General features: G+C 48.4%; 1 protein-coding gene across 2 annotated transcripts in view; it reads right to left on the bottom strand.

The window, feature by feature from the left end:
* Positions 1-986: 986 nt before the first annotated feature.
* Positions 987-24075, bottom strand: part of PGCKA1 (PDCD10 and GCKIII kinases associated 1) — a 65021-nt gene continuing 41932 nt past the window's right edge. For both annotated transcript variants that reach the window (XM_081150210.1, XM_081150211.1), the window contains exons 2-4: positions 18867-18916; positions 4041-4094; positions 987-3060 (exon numbers count right to left, since the gene is read on the bottom strand). In XM_081150210.1, coding sequence (XP_081006336.1) covers positions 2178-3060; positions 4041-4072 — 915 coding nt within the window. In that variant the 5' untranslated portion in view covers positions 4073-4094; positions 18867-18916 and the 3' untranslated portion in view covers positions 987-2177. The remainder of the gene's footprint in view (positions 3061-4040; positions 4095-18866; positions 18917-24075) is intronic.

Below are 24075 nucleotides of genomic sequence, written 5' to 3'. Positions count from 1 at the left end.
CCCTGAACCACAGGTTTAAACCTCTACTGCATTATACTAAATGTAAACACAATTTTAACTTCTTGCAAACTGGCCCTATCTGAGGCTCTTGCGCTTTGAAGCGCGGAGGTGCAAAGACTGTAAGTTGACCACCTCAAAACTCAATGTCCCTTCTCCCCTTCTCAGTAACTGAATCCTGGGTTTCTTAGAGAAAGCCATGCACACAGCTAAAAGATATGTTTTCTTAGCCTTTCTTGCAACTCGATGTGGCCAAGTGACCAGATGCTGACCAATGAGGTGTAAGTAGAAGGGCTGAATTATACTTCTGGAAGGTCCCTAACAGAGAGGGAGTGAGATCTTCTGACCCTTTGTTCTTTTTCTACATGGAAAGCAAACTTAGTGGAGCTCCAGCGGCCACTATGGGCTACACAGTGATCTTGAGAAGGAAGCCAAGAGGATAGAGGGAGCATGTGTCGTGGATACCGTGGAACACTCTCCCAGCCCGAAATGTTACCTCCAGACTTTTCTACATAAGCAGTAAATAAATCTCCATCTTTATAAGCCATTTATCACATGCAGCTGGACCTAATCCCAGCAGATGCACTTGGGAAATTGTTGAAGGAACCGCTCTGAAATATTAAGCATTTGGTGTACTAAAGACAAAGGCAAACACATCTATAATGCAATTAACAATGCCAACAGTTTGTCTTTTAAGGGTTCTGAGCAACCTTGTACGTAGAGGTGGCTTGTCACCAGACAAACCCGGGGTCATGTAGGTCCGTTAAGCATTTTTTCGGGTACCATCCTTAAAGATGAAGGCTCAGAAATCATGTTTTATGTTAAATAATTACCAAAATGCAAGATGATATTATCTATGCTTCACAGCATTAGCACTTTCAGCTGTGAGGATGTAAAAATTTATTTAAAGGATGCTTTTAACCAAGACGACTTATTTTACTGAGCGCCTGCCTACTGTGTGCCACGCATCATACTAAATACTTGAGTCATCTTGTTTAATCTTTACAAGTACATACTATTCTTATTCTCACTTTACAGATGGGCAACTAGGAGGGATACATATTTGTCCAAGGTTACATGGCAAAGTCGGAAATCAAACCAAGGTCAGTCAGACTTCAGGACCTGCTATGACACACCATACCAGTGCATCTTCCATGCTTACATGTTTCTCAGTGGAGACTGAGCCCTGTCAGGCTGTCCTATTTTTATAAGTTAGAGAGGGTGTGTTTATCTGCAGGTAGTCATGCTAACAAGAGTTTGGACCCCAAGGACAGAGAGCCACAACTACTCTCAGCAAAGCCGCCTGGCCCCCTCCAGTGTGATTTGGAAGCCTCGCTCTTTAAATAGAAAAAAAAACCATCCAAGGTCATTGGCAGAGTCTGGGAATATTAGAGACATCGAGGTAATACAGGCAGCCGCACAGGTTGTTATAGTTTAATCAGAATCAGGCACTCCATGGCATAAAACACTCGATAGATCTCTTCGCTGTTCCAAATCTCATAAACTTCAAACCCCAAACAGGACACAAGCCGTTTCAAGAATTATTTGGACCGGCCACCCCCATCCCAAAGGAGATTAAAAAGTAATAACGTAAAAAGTTAAGGTCAAGGTGTCTTAGTATCACAGTTAATGACTAACCATGTGACTAACCATGTGTTCAGCCCCACCCCGAACGCTGCTGAGCTTGCCCGGCCCTCCAACAAGTGGTTAGTTATTAATTCCCTGGTGACTGTCCCTGAGCGCAGGCCAGGCTCTGGCCACACGAGGCACTTTCACGTGGGGTAGTGGCCTCTCCCAGGCTGGGCGCAACGCCTCTCTCTCCAAAGCAAGGGGAGGCGCCGACCCGAGGCAGCCCAGCCGCGCCCAGGCCGGAGCCCAGGCTTCGGAGCCTCCCCAGGGGGGCGCCCGAGGGCGGGGCGCGCGGGCTGCGTGAGGCCCCGACACCCCGACACCCCGACACCCCGACGCGGCCGCTCTGAGGTCCCTTCTCGCGCCCCGAGCGCCGGGCCACCCACGGCCGCTCGGAGCTCGGCGGGAGGGCGGGCGGCGGGGCAGCGAGGCCGGAGCGCGGCGCGGGCTGGAAACGGGGGGCCGCGCGCCCGCTGCGGGCTCAGCTCCCGTCCTGGGCAACCGCGCCGAGGCGCCCCGTGACAGCCGCTCACCCGCACGCGCAGAGCCCCCTAGGCCGCCTCCTCCTCCTCTTCCCCCGCGGTAGCCGCCTCTAAAGCCGCCAGGGCTTCCGCCACCGCCGCGTCCTCCGGCTCCCCGCTGCCGTCCCCCGCGCCGTCTCTCGGATGGGCCACAGGCCCGCGCGGGGCGCGCTCCTCTTCGTTCCAGCAGCCGCTCAGGGTCTCGGCGGCCAGGGCGCGGGTGGGCGAGTCCCAGCCCCCCTCCCCGGGGGAGCGCGCGCCCAGGCCGGGCTCCCCTTCGCAGGGGCGCGCTCCGCCCGGGGGCTCCCCCTCCCGCGGGCGCTGCGAGAGACGCTCTCCTTCTCCGCCCTCCACGGCGTCCCCAGCGGGGGCCCCGCACGGAGGGTAATCTGGGGCTGGAATCTGGAGGCCGAGGTCCGGGCCCTCCCCGGCTGGGCACCCCGCCTTGGAAGGGGCTCTGGAGTCTCCATTCCCGAGGACGCGGGTCTCCGGCGACGCTGGCGGCGCACAGTCCGTTTCCCTGGCGCCCCCTCCGTCGAGGAAGGGCTGGGCCGGGCGCACGCAGTTCTCGGGGCTGGCCCAGGAGCCCGCGCCGTCCAGGGGGGGCCCGGGCTCCCCCGCAGCGGGCCCGATGCCGTTGACGGCGCCGCCGGGCTTCTCGGCACAGAGCCCCCCGCCCGCGTCGCCCCGGGGGCGCGGCCCCTCGTGTGGCCCGCGGGGCGCCCGCGGCCCCCAGCCGCTGCCTCCGCTCACGGTCCTCCGCAGGCCCTCGCTCGGAGGGTCCTTTTTACGCACCAGGACTTCGCTGCTCTGCTTGGCTTTTAACTTAACAGTGTCCTCTTCGTCTAACTTGCAGCTGTTTACTTCGTTGACATAGCCAGGGGAGGGCACTTGAACTGGATCAAAGAGATAGCTGGGGCGGGAATAATGGAGGTCAGTCAGGTTAATCATGAACTTGATTGATTAATAACTGTTCATCCCTAACTTCCATTACGAATGATGTCTACTACAGGCTCTGCTGCTGCTCTTCCTGTTAGTTTCTGCGTTTACTCGTTTAAGCCTGTATGTGTGTCTAAACCAGAGTTGGCATAAAACTGTTCTACCACCGGAAATAGATCTTAAGATGCAAAAAGAGGGAGGGAGGAAGGTACAGAATCCAGTTCATGGAATTTAGAAACAAACAAACAAAAAGGAAATAGAAAAGAAAATAAATGTCTAGAATCAGGGAAATAACTAGTTAAGTACTGATGGTATGTCCCCTCAATGGAATATTATACAGTCATCAAAACGATAAATACAAAGTCTAGACTAATGTGAAAGATACTTACAATAAACATTTTTTGTAAAGCTAGCGTCACATTATGATTACAGTGGAGTAAAAGTTACATATGTATGTGTATGTATATAGATATGAAATAGAACTATAATAACAAACAACATTTATCTGTTAAAGCAGCAAAATCATCAGTTAATTTTTTTGCCCTTTAGTTTATGGAGAATTCTGTTGCTATTACCCAAATTCTGGAATAGAATCTGGAAAAAATAAAAGCACATATGTGACTGGGATGATTTATTTTCAGCAATGCCATTTTAGGCACCCTCTAAAACCCACACTTTTCTGTGCATTGAAATGTAAATTCAGCCCAAACCAAATTCAGTCTCAGAGAACGATGAAGTTCCCAACATCTCTGAGAAGGGAGCAAAAAAAGTTTTAAAATCTAGGCCACATGTCCTCTTAAATGATATCAAGCAGTCCCAAATTCTTAATTTCTTGGCAGTGCTGGTCATGCTCCAATTAGATAAAGGCACCGAGTCAACGCAAGGTCTTTAAAAGTGCCTCTGTGGGACTCATGAATTCCTCCATTCCAGGGAGGTCTTTTTTTTCAACTTTACCTTTGTATCATTTTACAGCACCTGCACCCCATCTGGATTATTTTTTGTTATCATCTGGAAAAGAAAACATAAAAAGGAGAAAACACAGTGAATGACATTTTTTTAAAAAAAATATGCCTTTATTGATTTCAGAGAGAGAGGAAAAGAGAGGGAGAGAGAAACATCATTGAGAGAGTCATTGATTGGCTGCTTCCTGCAGGTCCCCTACTGGGGATTGAGTCTTCAACCTGGGCATGTGCCCTGACTGGGAATCGAACTGTGATCTGGATCATAGATCGATGCTCAACTGCTGAGCCACTCTGGCCGGGCACACAGTGAATGACATTTTAATATAAATTAAGTTTGCTTTTTCTTTCCCAGATACTCAAAGTTAGTAGAGTCACAATTTTTGGCAGAAAGATAACATGTGGGTCAGGGAGGCACTGGAATGCCTTTATGTATCTAAAATCAACAACTGATAGTTCTCAAACATTGATTGACTCTTATTGCCGTGTCCAACGCTTTCCCCAATCCTGGAGTTTCATGGCCATTTTGCAAATGAGGATATGCCGGTCGAAGGACACTAGGGAGAGAAAGGTGGAACTGAAAGGACCTGTGCGTTTTCTATCCGACAGCCTTCTTTGGGGGCCACGGGAGCCTAACCAGGGTGCAGCAGGAGGTGTAAGAGAGAGGAGAGGTGTCCGCGCCAGGGTATTAGCTACTCAAGTATTGAAGGGCATCAAGATAAGGCAGCTGATCTATGTGTTCCACGTTAGGCCATGTTAGAGACCCAAGGAGTGACAGCCGGAGTCATGATCACAAACTTCACCTGGACGGAGCTGCTCCTGCTTTGCCCTTCCCAATCGCTGGGCCGATTCTGGATATAATTCATGGACTCCACTCTTGCAGTTCAAGGACATGGCCTTGTGCGCTTCCTGGTGGTCGGTGGACTAAGGTCTGTGCTTCCATCACTTCCCTCCTGCCCAATGTCTCCCACCCTTTCCCAAGGTTTCATTTTTTCCTGAAAATTGCCCTCTGAATAAAACCTTCTCTTCATGTAAATTCGACCATGTTATTCTGGTCTTTCCTTTGAAAATCCTAAAAATGAGTGTGGAAGGATCTTTAAGTCATTCTCCATTTCTAATATCTATGACCTTTAAAAAGACAAGCTAATAACAGAACCTAAAGCCTCCGTCCCTCTGTGTCCACAGGACACATGCACTCAGAACAGAGAGATCGCGCACTATTGGCTGGGTCACCACCTCCCCTGTTCTCTCTCCTTCCTCTTGTCATGGATGAATTTCCCAGGATGCTGCTCCACAAGCCTTTACCCACAGAGAAAACGCCTGGTGTTTTCTAAGAAGTAGGGACTGGCTGGTTGGTTACAGGGAACTAGGCTGACATTGATAAATCAAATCCACAAATAACCTCCTGGGGAGGGCTGAAAACATCCCTTCCTCCCCAAATAGCCACATCCGAATCTCTGGAACTTGTGAATGCTACCTCATAAGGCCAAAACCAACCAAACAACCAAAATCTTTGCGGATGTGATCACAGATCTGAGATGGAGAGATTCGCCTGGACTATCACACTGGCTGTGTGACTTTGGGCCTCAGCTATTTCATCGGTAAGTGGGGATAACAATATACTAGTACATGGCGGTGTTGGGGATTATACGCATTAATATTCATACTAAGCATGTCTTACTCGGCATTCGATACAGCATGCTTAAAAATAAAAAAGATGGAGGCCTTGCGCCTAAGAAAGGTGTAATCTAGTTGCCATGACATACACATACAAACACGAGCATTAATAGTACCAAGCAAATACTTGTTTCTGGCATAAGGACCAAACGGTATCTCTCTACCAACTGTAGCACCAACTGAAAGACACAAACGCCGAGTACAGCAGAGGATCCACGCACAGAGAGCTCGTTGGGGGGTAGCCAGTAATATGTGCGTACAACGTTTCCTTCTTCAAAGCGCTTGCAGTTAAATCACCCCAGGATTTTGTCTCCAACCTCTGCTCCCCATTTATGTCCATTTTCCATAATCATTCGTACATCAGAGTATAAATAGGATAAAGTACTACATGCACCTCCTCCCCCACTAGCCCGTTCTCCCGCTTGCCCCCTTCCCTGCCCACGCCTGCTCTAAAATCCTGCCTCTTCCATGCTGGCAGTACCTTTGTTTATCTTGGACTCGATTAAAAAAAAAAAAATCAGCCAGGAGGTTAGGGAGCCAAAAAAAAAAAAAAAAAAGGAAAAGAAAAAAAAAAGGACTAAGTGTTTGAGAGAGGGCAGACCTTGGGTGATAATCGCGTAATTGAAGCAATTGTAGACTATTAATCATTGAGCACTATCGGGAGGTCAGCTTTAGGACGGTGAGTTCAAGAGTTGTACAAAGGAAAAGTTCCCTTCTGAAAGGAAGGAAGGGAGGCAGGTCTTGAGTGACACCATGTTCCCAGCGACGCAGAGGCTAAGGTCAACCTTGGGGATACCTGCCTGGCCAGGTTGGCCCTGGCCCTGCCCTCTGCTGCCGAGGCCACATGAGCGACGTGCACTGAGATGCAGTGGCTGCTGAGATTTAACAATCTGATGAGGGAGCCACCACTTCTCTGTTTCTTACAGAACTTACATGTCATCTGTGGCTTTTAGGGTCCCCTCCCTCTCCCTCAGGGAAACCGCAGGATCTCTATTTTCCTTCAAAGCCATTTGTGAAGGATGATTTGATGGCCGATCCCTTCAGGATCAAGTTCCCAGTCTGGCTTCTCCCGGCACTGCCTCCCTCTAGGGCACACGTGGGTGTCCCACAGGCCTGGTCCCGTACCTGAGGTCCGTGCTCCGCGCCGCCCCCGGCTCGGGGGACCCCGCCTCTGCCAGGTTGTTGGCTCTGCCCTCTCACCCCGTGTTTTCCTTCCCCAGCCACATTCCTTCTCTCAACGAGACTGGCTCAAGCGTCCAAGGTTGTGTGACCGCAGATGAAAAGGGTGGTGACTAATGGATTGGTAGCCAAGCCCTGCCTGCCCGTAGCTACAATGAATTCTTCCTCATACGATGATTCCTAATATCAAATTCAATGTATTTATCTTTTCATAAGTCACTCCTACGTCGACATCTTGCTTTTAGGGAGCAGTTTCCCCGCTACTGGGTACAAAAAGGGAATATTCCTTGCCCAGCATGATCCCTGGAAATGGGGAACGTCTATGTTCTTTGGTAGCAGGACTGAGTTCAGAATGGGGCGTCTGTCTGCTTTCTCTGTAAAGGTGAGAAATCAGTTGTCAGGTGCCCTTTATTACTGAGCAGAGTCAAAATTTGCTTTCTCTTTGCAGCAGAAAAAAGCGACAGAGAAGCAAAGAGCAAATTCTTCACAACCATCGCTTGTTTACACAGGGGAAAGGCAAACACCATTAGGGCGTGTGTCCATCGGCCAGCACCTGCCGCTCCTGGAGTCCCATGTTGGGGGTGATCTGTCCTGAGTTTGCAATGGAAGCTAAACGGTCCCTGCTTGAAGATGGACAGGACAACGTCCCGTCAGTTACTAGTCAAGTCTCCTGGCTGAGAAATCCTCTTTGGTAAGGGGGAGAGAGGCGGGGGTCGGAAGGAGGGGCAAGGCTGGGGAGAGCCGGGCCTGCTACCCAGGCAGCGAAACTGACGGAATAGTCACCAGGAAGCCAAGGGACTCGGGAGAGGGCTCCACCCAGGGAAAGGGCTGCTTTCGGAGATGAGGCGATAGGATTAAATCAATGCTCGTTTCCTCATTTGAGTCGCTGTACTGGGGGCTATGTAAGAAAATGCCCTTGTTCTTAGGACACAGTATTTAGGAGTAAAGAGTATGGGATCTGTAATATTAAAATAATTCAGGAAAAAAAGTTGTGTGTGTGGGGGGAGGGGCAAGAAAGAGAAAGAAAATAAAGCCAATGTGGAAAGTGTGAACATTTGGGGACTCTGGGTAGAGGGTGTATGGAGATTCTTTTATTTTAATTTAAATCATTTTATTATAAAGCATGACGGAAATAAAACTTAAACAGTTAACCATAAGCAAGACAGAAATAAAACCTAAACAGAACTAAGACAGTAGATAAACTTATCAAAATCCCACTGACCCTTCTGAATTTATCTGTCATTCTGAGTATTTACTGAAGACCCATCCCCAGCAGGCAGTCCCAGGACTAGAACCCGAAGGCACAGGTCTGGCTCCTGTCCGCAGGAGGAGGGACCTACCGTCCAGCGCTGGGAGTGGTGCTCCTCAGCCTGTCCCACTACACCCGAGCTCCTCAGGCAGTGCCCACCCCAGCCTCAGGCCGGCTCACAGAGCACCTCGTATTGTTATCAAACAAAGGAATGACTGGTAAGTGACAGGTGCCAATGAATGAGAGATGCATATACGATTTTAGAAGTTATTCCCGCCGAGGGCCTCTGTCTTTCCGTGATCAAATCTCATACTACCCTGTGGTCCAAAACGACAAGCCAAGTGCAAAGAGCTGAGAGAGGGGAGGGACCTTGGTTGTCCTTCCCCACGTGGGAAACAGCAAAACCTCCCGTTGCAATTCCAAGAACGCTCTGCGTCAGGGGCTCTGCCCAGCGGCCTTCTGAAGCAGCTGCTGGGAAGCGGTTTGAGTTTATCCATGCTTGGAAGAGAGACGGAATAAAATTAAACTTCGAAAGCCCAGCTCCGTTTTGAAAACCCAACTTGCCAGTGTTTACAGAAAACAGTTGGGTTTTCATGTAACCAGGTCAGCAGGTGACGTCGACAAATGTTTAGTGAGTCACTTCGGGGTACTGAGCTCCTGGACTTAGGATGAATGAATGAATGAAAGCAACTACCAGGGGCTTCATAAGAGATGAAAGACTGCCCGCCCCACGTCACCGGCAGTGCTGAATCTCCAGCTGAGAAAAGACAAGATAAACCCTGGGCTGCCAACCTATTTCCCCAGCAGAGCCGTTTCCTCCCTTCTGGGCAGGCTTTGCAGACTCCCCCGGACACATTTTTCTCGTGTGTTTCCTTTTCTCCTAAAGAGGCTGAGCTTCACTGATCATGGGAAATCGGGAGACTCTATGGAGACCTGTAATATCTGCACCACTCAACAGTCCACTTAATCCACTCTCAATAGTCGGCGTCTCTCATCCTGGTGTCAACATCACCGAGAACTGGCTTTCATGGGATAGTTGTGCGCAGGGATGTGCTTGCAGGTTCCTCCCTAAACAAAAGGGTTCCCTGGTCAAATAGGTTTGGGAGCAGCAGAGACTAAAGGTGAACACATTCGCCCTGGCCTGTGTGGCTCAGCTAGTTGGGCACTGTCCCATATACCAAAAGGTCACTGGTTCAGTTCCCGGTCCGGGCACATACCCAGGTTGTGGGTTCAATCCCCGTCAGGGTACATACAAAAAGCAACCAATCAGTGTTTCTCACATCAGTGTTTCTCTCTCTCCCCCTTCTCCCTTCCTCTCTCTCTCTATAATCAATAAAAGCATATTAAGCCCAGCCAGCATGGCTCAGTGGCCGAGCATCGACCCATGAACCAGGAGGTCACAGTTTGATTCCTGGTCAGGGCACATGCCAGGGTTTCGGGCTCGATCCCCAGTAGGGGGTGTGCAGTAGGCAGCTGATTGATGTCTCTCATTTATGTTTCTATCTCTCTCTCCCTCTCCCTTCCTCTCTCTCTAAACAAATAAAGGTGAACACATTTATAGTTATGAAAAGGAACTGCTTCACTTTGTTTAACCCAGTATTTCCCAAAATTATTTGACACAGAATTTTTCACCCCTAAAAGACTATCAACAACTGACAAAACTTGTATTTTGTGGAATATGTTGGGAAAAATAACTGTCAAAATGACAGTCCTAACCATCGGGGTAGTTTTGTGCCCTGAACTAATATGTAATGTGGTGTTTGGGTGAACTCAGCCGGCAAAGTCTGTGCCAGGTGCAGGGCGTCCACGCCCTGGCAACGGCTCCGTCACCAACCCTGGGAGATGTGGGAAAGCTGTTGAATCTCTTCATTCCTGTTTCCTTATCTGCAAAATGAGTTCATGATGTCAGAGTTCTCTTCCGTATCTAACGATCTAAACAGTGACTCAGGAAAAAGGGAACTCTCAGCTTGGTTTATAGTTACCTCATTGATCCCTGAGACCTCCACTGCCACACAGGCACCAATATGACCCTTTACAGGCGGGGAACCCCACTCAACAGTCTGTCAACACCCCATCGTGCTGCTGTTGAGGTGTGTTTGGGTCCCAAGTCCACACTCACCCCAACTCATAATCCTGATCCTGACTGACTGCAGAAAGCCTCCCTCTAGTCTCCTCCCTGAAGGCCCAAGTTCTCTGGCTCACTCCCTCCAACCCACAGCTCCCGGGTGGAGGTGCACTTAGCCTCCTTGCCAGGAGGGGCTGCACCCAACACCCTGAAGCCCCAAGATGGGGAGAGAGGGTGTCACAGCAAGGTCCTGGGGAGGGATGCGGACTCAGATCAGGGCACCCTGTGAGGGTGGAGGTGTGTCTGTGGGACCCCCAGACCGGACTGGGGGAGGTGCAGGCTACTGGGCTGCAGGGCTCCCCGTGGGTCCCAGAGCACCAGCTGATCACCCTTGGCCTCCTGATGTATTCTAATAGGAAACCATGTCAAAATTATGTTTTCAGGAGCAAAAAGCATGGGTCTCAGGATGAAATGTCAGGGTTGAGGTCGGTGTTTCTCAATGAAAGGCTGCTCTGGGCCTGGGCACCTGAGGGTGTCTATACTGGTCCTATGGCGCCTCCCCTGTATGAACTCTGGGGAGCCAGCCAGGCTCCTGTCCCATGGCTATTGCTGCTGGGGTCACAGGATCCTGAGGTCTGTGCTGAAAGTAGAAACAAGATCTTTTTTTTGCAGCAGTGACAATGTCACTTCTTTTTCTTCCTGTGGTCCTCATACTAGTGTATCACAACCACGGTGAGGGAGCTACAAACATTTCATGTGGCCTTTTCCTCATTTCTAGACCTGATATCATTTTTTTTCTTTTTTGATGTAGCACTAAGTGTGTGGCCCTTAAGACAGATGTTTCATGAACAGCTGAAGTCCTTATGCAGAGTTTTCACTGACTCCATAACTCTCCAGTGACCCTCTGCTATGTCCCAGGCACAGTGCTAGGTTCTGGGGATACAGTGAATGGCATCCCGGGTGCTTCCTGAGAGAGCTTATAGCATGCGTGCATGTGTGTGCGTGCGTGTGCGTGTGTGTGGTGGTGGCATATAGGTGGAAGGATGGAATTTATACAAACATTTGGGAAGATTCATCACACCACACCGACAGTTCAGCAGAGCGGTTAAATGAACAATTCAGAATCGTGGGTTCCAATTCCACCTCCACCACTTACTAGCTTTGTGACCTCTGGGCAAATTTCTTAGCCTCCGTGAGCATCAGCTGTCTAATTTGCAAAACGGGACTGATAACAGTTCCTGTTTGTCAGGATCACTTTGAAAATTAAATGAGATAAAAGCATATAAGGCACTCACTACAATGCCTGGCACACTGCCAGTACTTATTAATAATTACAATAAGTAGTTAACATTTGAGTTTACTGTGCATCAAGTACTGTTTTAAGAACCTTCGTGTAGCCCTGGGTGGTTTGGCTCAGTGGTTAGAGCGTCGGCCTGCAGACCAAAGGGTTTCCAGTTTGATTTCTGGTTAAGGTCCTGGACCTCGGTTGCTGGTTCAATGCTGGACCCGAATGTGGGAGGCAACCCATCGATGTGTCTCTCTCACATCTATGTTTCTCTCTCTCCTCTCTCTCTCTCTCCCCTTCTTCTGTCCCTTCTAATCTCTCTAAAAATCAATGGAAAAAATATCCTTGGGTTAAATAAAAAAAAAAAAAAGAACTTTCATGTATTTGTTCATTTCATCTGAACCTTTTAGGTGGAAACCAATATTTTATAGATAAGTAAATGGATATAAAAGTTACAAAGTGGTACAGTTTGGTTATTATTAGCACTGTTGCTACTGTCTTCATTAATATTTCCTGATTATATAATATGTAATTATATATTATATAATGTGCATATAATTACATATATAACATTTCCTATATTAATATAATCTGCCTTGGTAGGTTCTGTTTTCTGAGTCCACTGGATTATGCAATGAGAAGCAGCTTGAGATCCAGTAGCTTTTGCGAAAAGGAACTGGATTCTCTTGATTTGGTCCCTGACAGTTTCATAGGTGTGGTTTTATCTACTCACCACCAGGTGGCAGCATATAGTGGTTAGTTAATTTCAAGAGGGACCTGGTATGGGAAAGGTTTCAGAAACATGAGAATTAGGGCACTAATAGTGCAGGTGTTTCGCCATGTGGCAAAGTTAGGGAGTGAGTGACGTGGTAAATATTTGAGATAATCAGTGTCACCTTTAAATCCTGGTGGCCAAGGCACCACCATATGTGGCAGGGTCTTCTCCAGCTCTAGCCAGGCCTGAGGTTTATTCTGTCATCGGGCCAGATCACGGTCAAAGGTTCCTGCAAGACTATAAAGGCTTCTTTTGACACAATGACTGCTCATCAACCCCCCAAATGAGAGTCTGGGTTTCTCACTCCCACCTGTATGTCTGGACAGTAATTCTGTGGGAGAGGCCGGGGGAGGAAGGCGCCTGTGCGGTGTGCAAGGGTCCAGCTCCTCCCCCTGGATCCCACCCATGGGCTGCCCATGGCGTGGGCTGGCCTTGGGGCCTCGTCTTCCAGATGAGGGGATGTGGCCATGAACTAGGAGGTAAAGATAAGCCACAAAATAAAAATGGCCCAATTTGAAGGTTTTGGGGGAAGAAGCCCATTCTTTTTATTTAAAATAAATTCACAGTATTGTGTTTGAAAAGGCTAAATTTGCATGAATTATTAGAATGAAACACAAGGCATACAGAAATTGTCAAGTTCTGTTAGTAGCTGTGGTCAGCCCTCATGGCCTCACTGGTCCCCTCAGAGCCTCCTGCACCCTTGGTGGGAACTGTTTCAGGGAAGACCTTTGAGAAGCTCAGCCCCTATTCTCTGGACTGGAATTCCTGGGAGTAGGGTCCCGTCTGGAGCAGAAGAGAGGCAATTTGTTATTGAGTCAAGACGGGGGGTGTGTGTGTGTGTGTGTGTGTGTGTGTGTGTGTGTGTGAGAGAGAGAGAGAGAGAGAGAGAGAGAGAGAGAGAGAGAGAGAGAGAGAGAGAGAGAGAGAGAGAGAGAGAGAGAGAGACCCCAATGGAAGGTGCTGGCGGAACACTAGAAAGGGAAGATGGGCGATCCGGGGTGTTTTTCCCTTTTTCTCTCTTTGCTTTGGGAAGTATCTGGTTCATCATGGTGACGGCTGAATCTCCTCCACAGTCTAGATGCCCAACAGGCCGCCCCCCATGGTGCCATGAGGACCACAGCGCCTCCCGTGGTTCGCCGCGGCCCCAGTTTTGTGTCTCGCCCTGGGGGGGCGACGTCTTCCTGCCTTTCCCGTCTCTGTGTTGCCCTACCATCTCATTTGCTGTCCCAGCTCTTCTAATACCTGCACGACCCGATGACTATAGAGCTTCCCTCTGTTTGAAAGGAGGGCTTCCCCTTCCTGGCTAGACCGTGCCTTAACACAAATACTATTCTGGTCAAGCTTTCTGGCTAAGTTACCACGTAGTATACAACAGCAGCACTGAACTCTGGAAAGGCTGGAACTGTCTACCGAGCCGCTGCTGCTGCTGGCCACACGCCGGGCCTCGGCTAGGCCTCGGGGCGGCAGTGGTCGTTGGGGGAGGGACGTTAGCCTCTCCATCACCCCCATCAAGTTCTCTTCCCTCTCCTACCCAAAATGAGTCTGTTTGCTGTGCAATGTAACTTCCGGACAAGTCTAGATTCCTTTCCAAGCTTCAAAACCCCTCCTAGGTGGAGAGAGTGGCATTGACTTGTGCAGGGTTCCTGTGAGGATCACACGGTTTAAACGTGATAGGCCTGGCCAAGTGTGTCTGCTAAGTAGCAGGTTCTTAATAGATGCTGGCTGCTCTCATGTTCGTGGTCATCTTCTGTAAGAATATTCTTTCATCACTGGGTGCTAGTCGCTTTTAGACACTATGAATAAAAATGGGCGATGTTCTGATCAAATCCTCCCTGGAACCCCATTAAAATCAGGGCATGTCTCCCATTCGAGGAATGTCTCTAATTTTGATAAGTGCTCTTATCTAGGAGATAGGAAAAAACTGGAAGAAACCTGAAGCATTTAGAAAAACCCAAGTTCTGGAAATGATAAGGAGGTTTTGGAGGAGATGATATGGAGAAAAGCTCATACAATACAGATTTATAAGGCTACAAATAATGACAGCTTTAAAATCAAGCATAGCTCGTAGTTGAATGTTTGGGATGAACCAGTTCTGGGTAGTTCCTGGAACCCTAAAATGCCCAAACAATGACGACTCTTAGAGGGCACCACACCCAGTCACCTTGCTCTATAGATGTGGACTCAGGGCTGCACGCATAAAACAGAGGTCATCTAAATATTTGTAGATGGTCCTGTGTGTGCAGAACTGGGATCCCAAAGTTTCCTTATATTATAGTAAAAACAGTTTTTGCACTTGAAAAGGCTGAGTAAGGTTCACCTGCTGGAGGCAAGATGCTCTGCCAGTTACTAGGACCCAAAGAGGCAGAAGATCTCCCCTGCCTGTTAAAGGACTCAATGTGCATTCATGCAACAAATATTTATTGAGCATCTATATTATGTGCCAAGTACTGCACTTGACTCCAGGGATCTGGAAAGAGTTTACAGTCCAGCAAGGGAGACAGATATATAAAGAGATGACTAATGAAGTGTTATATTGAAATGTCATATAATATGTTACATAAGGTGAGGAGTTCCTGAGTAATCGTGGGAAAATGAGAAAAGTCTTGTAGGCAAAAGTGAGCATATAATGGTGCAGGTGGAGTCCAGAGCGCATTCCAGGGAGAATGCAACACCAGCTCAGGGAGGCAGGGGTGCTACAGGGAGGCAGGGTGCTACAGGGAGGCAGGGGTGCTACAGGGAGGCAGGGGTGCTACAGGGAGGCAGGGTGCTACAGGGAGGCAGGGGTGCTACAGGGAGGCAGGGACGCTACAGGGAGGCAGGGTGCTACAGGGAGGCAGGGTGCTACAGGGAGGCAGGGACGCTACAGGGAGGCAGGGTGCTACAGGGAGGCAGGGTGCTACAGGGAGGCAGGGACGCTACAGGGAGGCAGGGTGCTACAGGGAGGCAGGGTGCTACAGGGAGGCGGGCTGCTACAGGGAGGCGGGGTCCTACAGGGAGGCGGGGTGCTACAGGGAGGCAGGGACGCTACAGGGAGGCAGGGTCCTACAGGGAGGCAGGGTGCTACAGGAAGGCGGGGTCCTACAGGGAGGCGGGGTCCTACAGGGAGGCGGGGTGCTACAGGGAGGCGGGGTGCTACAGGGAGGCAGGGGTCCTACAGGGAGGCAGGGTCCTACAGGGAGGCCGGGTGCTACAGGGAGGCCGGGTGCTACAGGGAGGCAGGGGTGCTACAGGGAGGCAGGGGTCCTACAGGGAGGCAGGGGTGCTACAGGGAGGCGGGGTGCTACAGGGAGGCAGGGTGCTACAGGGAGGCCGGGTGCTACAGGGAGGCAGGGGTGCTACAGGGAGGCAGGGGTCCTACAGGGAGGCAGGGGTCCTACAGGGAGGCAGGGTGCTACAGGGAGGCAGGGTGCTACAGGGAGGCAGGGGTGCTACAGGGAGGCAGGGGTGCTACAGGGAGGCAGGGTGCTACAGGGAGGCGGGCTGCTACAGGGAGGCAGGGGTCCTACAGGGAGGCAGGGTGCTACAGGGAGGCAGGGTGCTACAGGGAGGCAGGGTGCTACAGGGAGGCAGGGGTGCTACAGGGAGGCAGGGGTGCTACAGGGAGGCGGGGTGCTACAGGGAGGCGGGGTGCTACAGGGAGGCAGGGACGCTACAGGGAGGCGGGGTGCTACAGGGAGGCGGGGTGCTACAGGGAGGCGGGGTGCTACAGGGAGGCAGGGGTCCTACAGGGAGGCAGGGTGCTACAGGGAGGCAGGGTGCTACAGGGAGGCAGGGGTGCTACAGGGAGGCAGGGGTGCTACAGGGAGGCGGGGTGCTACAGGGAGGCGGGGTGCTACAGGGAGGCAGGGACGCTACAGGGAGGCGGGGTGCTACAGGGAGGCGGGGTGCTACAGGGAGGCGGGGTGCTACAGGGAGGCAGGGGTGCTACAGGGAGGCGGGGTGCTACAGGGAGGCGGGGTGCTACAGGGAGGCGGGGTCCTACAGGGAGGCAGGGTCCTACAGGGAGGCAGGGTGCTACAGGGAGGCGGGGTGCTACAGGGAGGCGGGGTGCTACAGGGAGGCGGGGTGCTACAGGGAGGCGGGGTGCTACAGGGAGGCGGGGTGCTACAGGGAGGCGGGGTGCTACAGGGAGGCGGGGTCCTACAGGGAGGCGGGGTGCTACAGGGAGGCGGGGTGCTACCTGTTGTACACTCTCTCCCTGAAACTCACCCTTCTCATGTGCACTGCCACTGCCCCTCACCTCTCTCCTACCTGGATTACTGCAATATCCTCCTGTCACCGGCATCCGCTCCCGTCTTCTACTATGTTTTCCACACAGGAGCCACAGGATCTTTGTAGGACACCGATCTGAATCACATCACTTCCCCTGCCTAAAACTTTTCAAAGGCGTCCAATGTCCTCAGGATATTTAACGAGTCACATACCAAGTGTTAATCTACACACTTCACATGTACAATTGATCTTCATTACTTGTGGGTTCTGTATCTGTGAATTCACCTTCTAAAATGTATTTGTAACCCAAAAGCAATACCTGGGGTGCTTTCGAGGTCATTCACGGACATGCAAAAGTGGCAAAACACTGGCGCCGTCTGACGCACTTGCTTCCAGCTGAGCTCAAAGAAGGCGACGCTCTGCCTTCCCCTTGAGCTCTCACACTGAAGCAAGTGGCCTTTCTGGGACATATTTGATGCCGTATTTTTACAGGTTTATGCTTTTTGTTGGTAGTTTTGCCGTTTAAAACGCCCCCAAGCAGAGTGCTAAAGTGCCCGCCAGGGTTCTGAAGAGCCGTGATGTGCTGCCCAGAGAAAATGTATTCAGGAGTGAGTTACAGAGCTGTGAGCCCTGAGTTCAGTGTTGACGGGTTAATACTATATATATATATATATATATATATACACACATTACACCAGGTGCCTTTAAACAGAAACACGTAAAACAAGGTGGCGCATGCATCGATTAATGGAAGTGCAGTGACCGCTGGCTCCTGGAAGCTAACGCTCAGCTCCCCTGGGAGCGACGGCTCCGTGTTCACTGACTCACTGTTGGAAGTGACCGGATAGAACATACTAGTGACTAATGAGAATGAACACGGATTCCTCACTTACAGCTAAGGAGAGCCTTATAAAATGAAGGACACAGTCCTTTCTGTAGCATATGCAACTGCTTAGTGCATCACCTCTCCTTTTCTCCCCTGGCTACACGAACCTTCTTTCAAATCTTTAAACTTAGGCTTCTTTAAAATTCTTTTACATTTATGCTTTTTCCTGGTCCAAGACCTTGTCCCAGGCTGTTTCCTTTGCCCTCTCACCCCACCTCCAGCCAGTTCAGGCCTCGGTTACGCCACACCCACCTCGCCTCTCACCTGCCTTCCCAGCGCAACGTGAATACTTTCATGTCATTCATTGCTGCCATGTCTTTCTTGCCTTTTCAACTACGCAGAGCCTGGGAGTCACTGGGAACCGCCCTTCCCCAAATGCCTGCTCTAGCTGGGTGGAGACTGAGAGTGTGTTCAGAGGAGGGGAGGGAAGCCAGGCGCTTCTAGTTTCTGTCAGAAGAGGGGAGGGAGTTAGCATGAGGAAGTCTGCTGCTCAAAAGCGTCAAGTGCCTCAGAGCCAGGAAAGCACAGAAAAGCGCGCATGGGTTTCAGGAACAAGGTTCATGGCAAGAGGTGAGAGGAAGTTACAGAATGAGGCCCGTGGATGGTGGGGTGCAGCCGGTTGAGGAATCACTGAGACACATGCAAGGGAGTACAGGGGACTCCTGCTGAGCTTGGCTGGGGTGGGGACGAAGAAGGGAGTCGTTATAATGCAGGAGGAGGCAGGACGGCAGGACAGAATAGGCAGATGACACAGACATCAAAGGTAGGTAAGGTTTTGCACCAAGGAGGCAGCTTCACCATCTGGAATTTGCCAAGAGGAATGAGGAAAACTTTCAGGGTCAGAGCAGGGAGGACAGGCTGGTTCCACTGGAGTAAACTACATGGCAGGTCATATCCCATGTCAGGCGGAAGATGGAAACAGGAAAGGAGTTGGGGAGAAGGCCCAGAGGAAAATAAAAGGGAGGTCTGTAATCCCAGGGCCTGGTTCCCGAACTTGGGAGTGTATCAGAATATCCTGGAGGGCTGGGCATCACCCCCACGTTTCTAAGCAGGTCGGGGGGGGGGGGGCAGGCGGGACAAGAATCTGCATTTCTAACAAGTTCCAGGTGAGGCTGATGATGTTGGTCCTGGGACCATATACTTCAAAAATCACTTTTTTTGAGAGGGATGGTTTTTATTGGAGAAACCCCAAACTGCCTGAGGAGACAGATTAACTGAAAATCATTCAGTGTGAAGATCTAGTTGGGTCATGCCTATCTCACCTGTTTTAGAACTGCATCCCCAAACAACAAAAGTGAAAAAGGAAATAGAGTTCTACTCAAACTTGAATGCACCAGAAAGAAATAGATATTGGGGATTATTCTGTCTACTGCTTTTAATGTTTTGGGCAATAAAAACCGTAGCGAAAGACTGAGTGATAGGAAATTTAATAGATAGTAGAAAGCATAGACTTTTATCCACAGCATTAAAAAAAAGAAAACAAAATAGCTTACCTGTTGTGGAGATTGTCCATTAGGTTTCTCTAGAAGTTTAACTTCAATTCCTGTAACAACAAAAAAGTTGAAAATTGAGGTCTGAGAGTTGCCTCTGTGTCACGGCCACATTACATCAACAAAGTGACAGTGGAGAGAGTTTCCTTAGAGGTGCTAGGCAGTGATATGGGGGAATGGAGTTCCCGGCCTGGAACAGTCAGCCAGGCAGACTAACTCTGAAATTCCCCAGGCCTAGCTCCTGACACTCATCATTCAATTAACAATTTACCTAAATTTCAGTGTTTCTTCTATAAAATAGGATTGCAGTGGGTTTTAAATGGCACAACATGTGAGCTATTTATCACATGCTGGGCATGTTGGATTTGTTCAATAACCCAAAGCTATTGCTCTTTATTACTGCTGACGAACATTACTTGCCAGTCAGGGAACATGCCCAGGTTGAGGGTTCAATCCCTGGTCGGGGTGTGAATGGGAGGCAACTGATGGTTCTCTCTCACATCAATGTTTCTCTCTGTCTCCCCCTTCTTCACCTCTCTCTAAAATCAATAAAAAAATAACCCAACAAACATATTTAGCCTGGCCAGCTTGGTTCAGAGGTTGAGGGTCGACCTATGATCTAGGCGACTGTGGTTCAATTCTGAGTCAGGGCGCATGCCGGGGTTGCAGGGTCGATCCCCAGTAGGGGGCATGCAGGAGCAGCCGATCAATGACTCTCTCATCACTGATGTTTCTCTCTCTCTCTCCCTCTTCCTTCCTCTCTCTGACATCAATAAAAACATTTAAAAAAGTATTTAATATATATATATATATATAAATTAAAAAAGCAAAAGTGTAGGAAAGAATATGATTTATACAAAAAGACAATGGAGGGGACCCACATTGTGGGTTTTGGGGATGAATATGGCATATATGACTACGTTACTGAGGTTCTTGAAAATAGGCCCAGAAGACCAAACATGACATGGTTGGCAAAGAGAGTATGTTCTTGAGTAGTGAATGACAGTGTGATGGCAATATATTTGAAAGCCTCACCAGCTAGTAGTCAGCAGGGAACATTAAAAGGGTTGGGTAGAGAAAGACTTGCTAAGGCTCATACTTTGAATTAAGTGATGAGATGAAAAGAGCCTGGAGTGCGCTGGTATCAAAGGGAATCCAGAGGAAACAGCAAGTTTGGAAAACGATTTTTTCAAGCTTTCATTGATTTTCAAGTTAAACATTACTTTCTACTGTCCCTGGTTTCTCTGAGCACATTGGCTCATGTATTTATTATACAGAGTGTCCTGGGAAAATGTTGTTGCCTCATTACCTGTTTCCTTATGTGTAAAATGACAATTATAATAGTACCTTTTCCAGAGAGCAGTTAGGCTTGAGTGAAAGAATGCAGTCACAGCAGAGTGTCAAGCACATTGGTTGGCACAAACTACAATCTCAACAGGGTTAGCTAAGATTTTTTCATTTATTATCTTCATCGTCATCAACATGTTATCATCATCATCTCTCGTTTTCTATCTTTTTTTTCCTGCCACTACACTGGAAGTTCTTAATTCCAATGATCGCATCTCATTATCTTTGTCTCTTCAAAAAGGAATACAAAGTGGAATTTCTGCTAATATGTACTGAATTATAAAAGGAGAAATGCCAGAAATCCATGAAAGCAGGGATCTGTGTGACAAAAGAAGGAATTATTCAAATTATTCTTATTCTTGGAGGCTGACAGACAGGAAGAATGGTCGTTCCATAAACAGGGAAGCCGGAAGGAGAGCCTACGCAGTACTTGAGAGACCTGAATTCAGCATTTAGCTCACCGAGTTGGTGTGATGGATGGGGAGGAGGGTGGCAGAGAGAACAAATATATCCAGCCGCCTTCCATTAAAAGAATAAATGGGCATAACCTTATAGAGAGAGCAAAAGAGGAGCTAAAACAGAAAGCCCATGAGCGTGAAGTCACTGACCCAGTAAATGCAGTGCAGATAGCAAGGAAACAGCTCAGTGCAGACTGTAGACTCCTTGAAGGCATCATGAAGGTGGGGATGAAGGGGGGGGCTAAAATCAGGATAATTTGGAAGGTGTTTAAGAAGCAGTTAGTTCCTAATTCCCTTTCTGCACTACAGACTGTGGGTGGTTTCCACTCTCCATCTCAACTGAATGTAAGCATATAGTGTCTAGAAAGGGTAAAACAGGGTTTCTGGACCAGGAATATAGTAGGGAACACACAGCGAAGGGCAGGAGTTCTGACTGTTTAGTCAGGGGCATTCACCTCTTTTCCCTTAGATTGTCAAATTAAAAAAAATGACAGTAGCCAACACAACAGCAGCCATTGGTGTGATGAATCAAAATTATAGCTTTTTTTTGGGGGGGGGTGGTCAGGTTGGCAAAAGATGTATTTTTTGGTGTGCTGTAGAATTTTAGTAATTAGTTTATGTGTGCCAAGAAATGAGAAAGGCTGAAAACTGCTGATTTAGAGAAATAATATTTAGAGGCAAATAAAACAATGAGCCTAAAAGGGATTTCCTTTGAGGGAAGGAAAATGTGCTCAGAAGTGATCAGTTTGAGCTTCATTTGAAGATTTGGGAATCAATCCAGTCATAATAGCAATGTCCTGAGAAAGGGTAAACTAGGATAGAAAGCTAAAACAATAATGCTTTTGAAAATGCCAACTCACATCCATTTATTTAACCTACATGAATTATTCAACTTCTAGTCCTGTGGGCCAGGCCATGTGCTCATAAATGATTATAACAGGATGAGTAAGACAGACAAAGTTTACAACCCAATGAGGTAGGCAAAACATAAACAAATATTTATGATCCAGTGATATAACTGATTTATAGGCAAAGTATTATAGAAATGTGGGCACCGCAATCAACCTTTTAAAGTAGTTTAGGGCTGTGCAGTCCAATAGGCTAACTACCAGCCCACTAGCCACAAGTGGCTATTTCCATTTAAATTACTTAACATTAAATACAGTAAAAGTTCAGTTCCTTCCTTACACCAGCTGGCTACATCCCAAATGCCCCAAAGCCACAGGTGGCCAGTGGCTACCATATTGGACAGTATAGACCTAGAGCATTTTCCTGATTGCAGAAAGTTCTACTGGATGGTACTGGTCTAGAAGTTCTTTTTTTAAAAAAAATTTAAATTTTATTTTTCAATTACAGTTTACACTCAATATTATTTTATATTAGTTTCATGTATACAGCAATCATTTACTTTACAAAGCGGTCCCCCCGATATTTCAAGTACCCACCGGGCACCGTACATAGTTTTTACATCCCCATAACTGTTTTGTGACTACCAATTTGTCCGTCTTAATCCCTTCACCTTTTCTCACTCAGTCCCCCAATAGAGGATCTTAAATGGGGATTTTTCTGCAGCATCTTCAAGTACATATTCATGTACATATTCAAGTACAACATATTCAAAGCCCTGAGGCGACCGCATTCCACAGGTCTATTGGTAAACAGAGCCTTACAGAGCTTGATATTTAACCAGCTAAGTTATCTGTACAAGGAATGAAATTTTTACTCTGCTAGAAATTTAGTTTTCAAGTGGAGCCACTCTGGGAGCTAGGGAGGGGATCTCTTACATCTCCTGATACTGTTTGGCCACCCACAGATGTTGGGGGCAAATGCTGCTGGTGACCAAAAGTCTGGGATTCTTTGAGAAAGTGGTTTCGCACAGTGGAAAAAAGGGAGAGTCCTGGGGAACGCAGAAAAGCCTGATTTGAATGGTAGCTCTACTACTTATTGGCTGTGTGGCCTTGAGCAAATCTCTCAGCCTCTCTGGGCCTTCGTCTTTTTTTGATGTGAAGTGTATCAATAATGTGTGAATCAGGATAAGCAAGTGGCAGAAGCACCAAAAGACAGCTGCCATTCTTGTTCTGAATCTCCAGCATTCGAGAAACAGGCTGGTGAAGGGGGCCCCTCGATGCTGAGAGCCGGCTCTCCTCACCTCTCATTTCTTTCCATCAGGCCTCTGTTTTCTTAGGGGAGCTACCACGGACCAGGAACTTAGGGACCTGTCACAGGAAGGGGAATTTCTGTTCAAAGAAGGGCAAGGGAAGCAAGGGGAAGGGCACTGGCATTTGCTGGAGGGCCTAGGACAAGCCAGACCCACTAGCAGGTATTGGATGTCGTTCTAGAAATCCTCCCAATGTCTAAGGGGAGTGGAAGGATTCGAGGAAGGTGGCAGGAAAGAAAGCAGGATGGGACATAAGCCCACAGGGGTGAGCCGGGTAGGTGGGGAGGGGCTGTGAATGCCTAGCTAAGGGCCTGACCTGATGAGATTCCTAGTTCATAATAATAACCGAGGGCAACATGTCCGACTCATGATTTATCCTCAGACAGCTTTTTACTTGGAGTTTTCACCATTCAGTGGACGGTCCATGTCTGTTCCCCTCTTTAGCTTCCATGAGAAGAAAAACAAAGTTTCTTTCCAAGTGGCGTTAAGTTCTAAATATGATAAGCCTGAGTTGGCACCAACACTGGCTGCAAGAATTAACTTTCCCTTGTAATTTGTAAATGCATTCAGGCTTGTTTTCGGGGTTTCTTTTATGGGCTCCCCCCACCCCCACGCCAGGCAGGGCCAATCTCTGAATAGAAAGAAAAGCTCCCCAGCTGGGCTCCTTTCTCAGAACAAGCTTTGCAAGCTTCGCAACATCTTCCTTGGATACGGTTCAGCTGGGGGCCTAACCCGTATTCCAAGAGGAATTCCTGCCCCGCACACAGGGGCCCCTTTGTTGTCCGGGGTTATGAGAAGCTAACCACGACTTCGCACAAGGAAATATCTTTTCCTTGTGTGAAGGAATGATCAAAGAGGAATGTCATTTAAACCAAGGAAAACAAAACCGTGATTTATATCTAGAATCTCTACAGAGAAAAAAGATCCTCGCTGCCTCAGTAAAGCACAGATATCTGCAGTATAGAGTGTAAAATTTTAAATGGACTTTAAAATTTAGCCCTTAGTACATGCCAAACTCTAAGTCTTTTTTTAAAGTATAAAACCCCTTTCTCTCTTGCCTCTGCTCTGCTCACAAATATCTCCAGTCTTTTCCAAATGCTTAAAGTAAAACCTTTTTTCATGAAAGATGTTATGTATATTTGTATGTATACATGCTTATATACAATATACGTACATAAAAATACACATAATTATACACACATATGCACATAAGTTTGGGAAAAGGGGAAAAGGTCAGCCATAACCATAG

This window comes from Miniopterus schreibersii (genome assembly GCF_964146895.1).
Source record: "Miniopterus schreibersii genome assembly, chromosome: 1".
Lineage (NCBI taxonomy): Eukaryota > Metazoa > Chordata > Mammalia > Chiroptera > Miniopteridae > Miniopterus > Miniopterus schreibersii.
The sequence above is the reverse complement of the archived record's forward strand: the minus strand, read 5'-3'. Positions and strand labels throughout refer to the sequence as shown.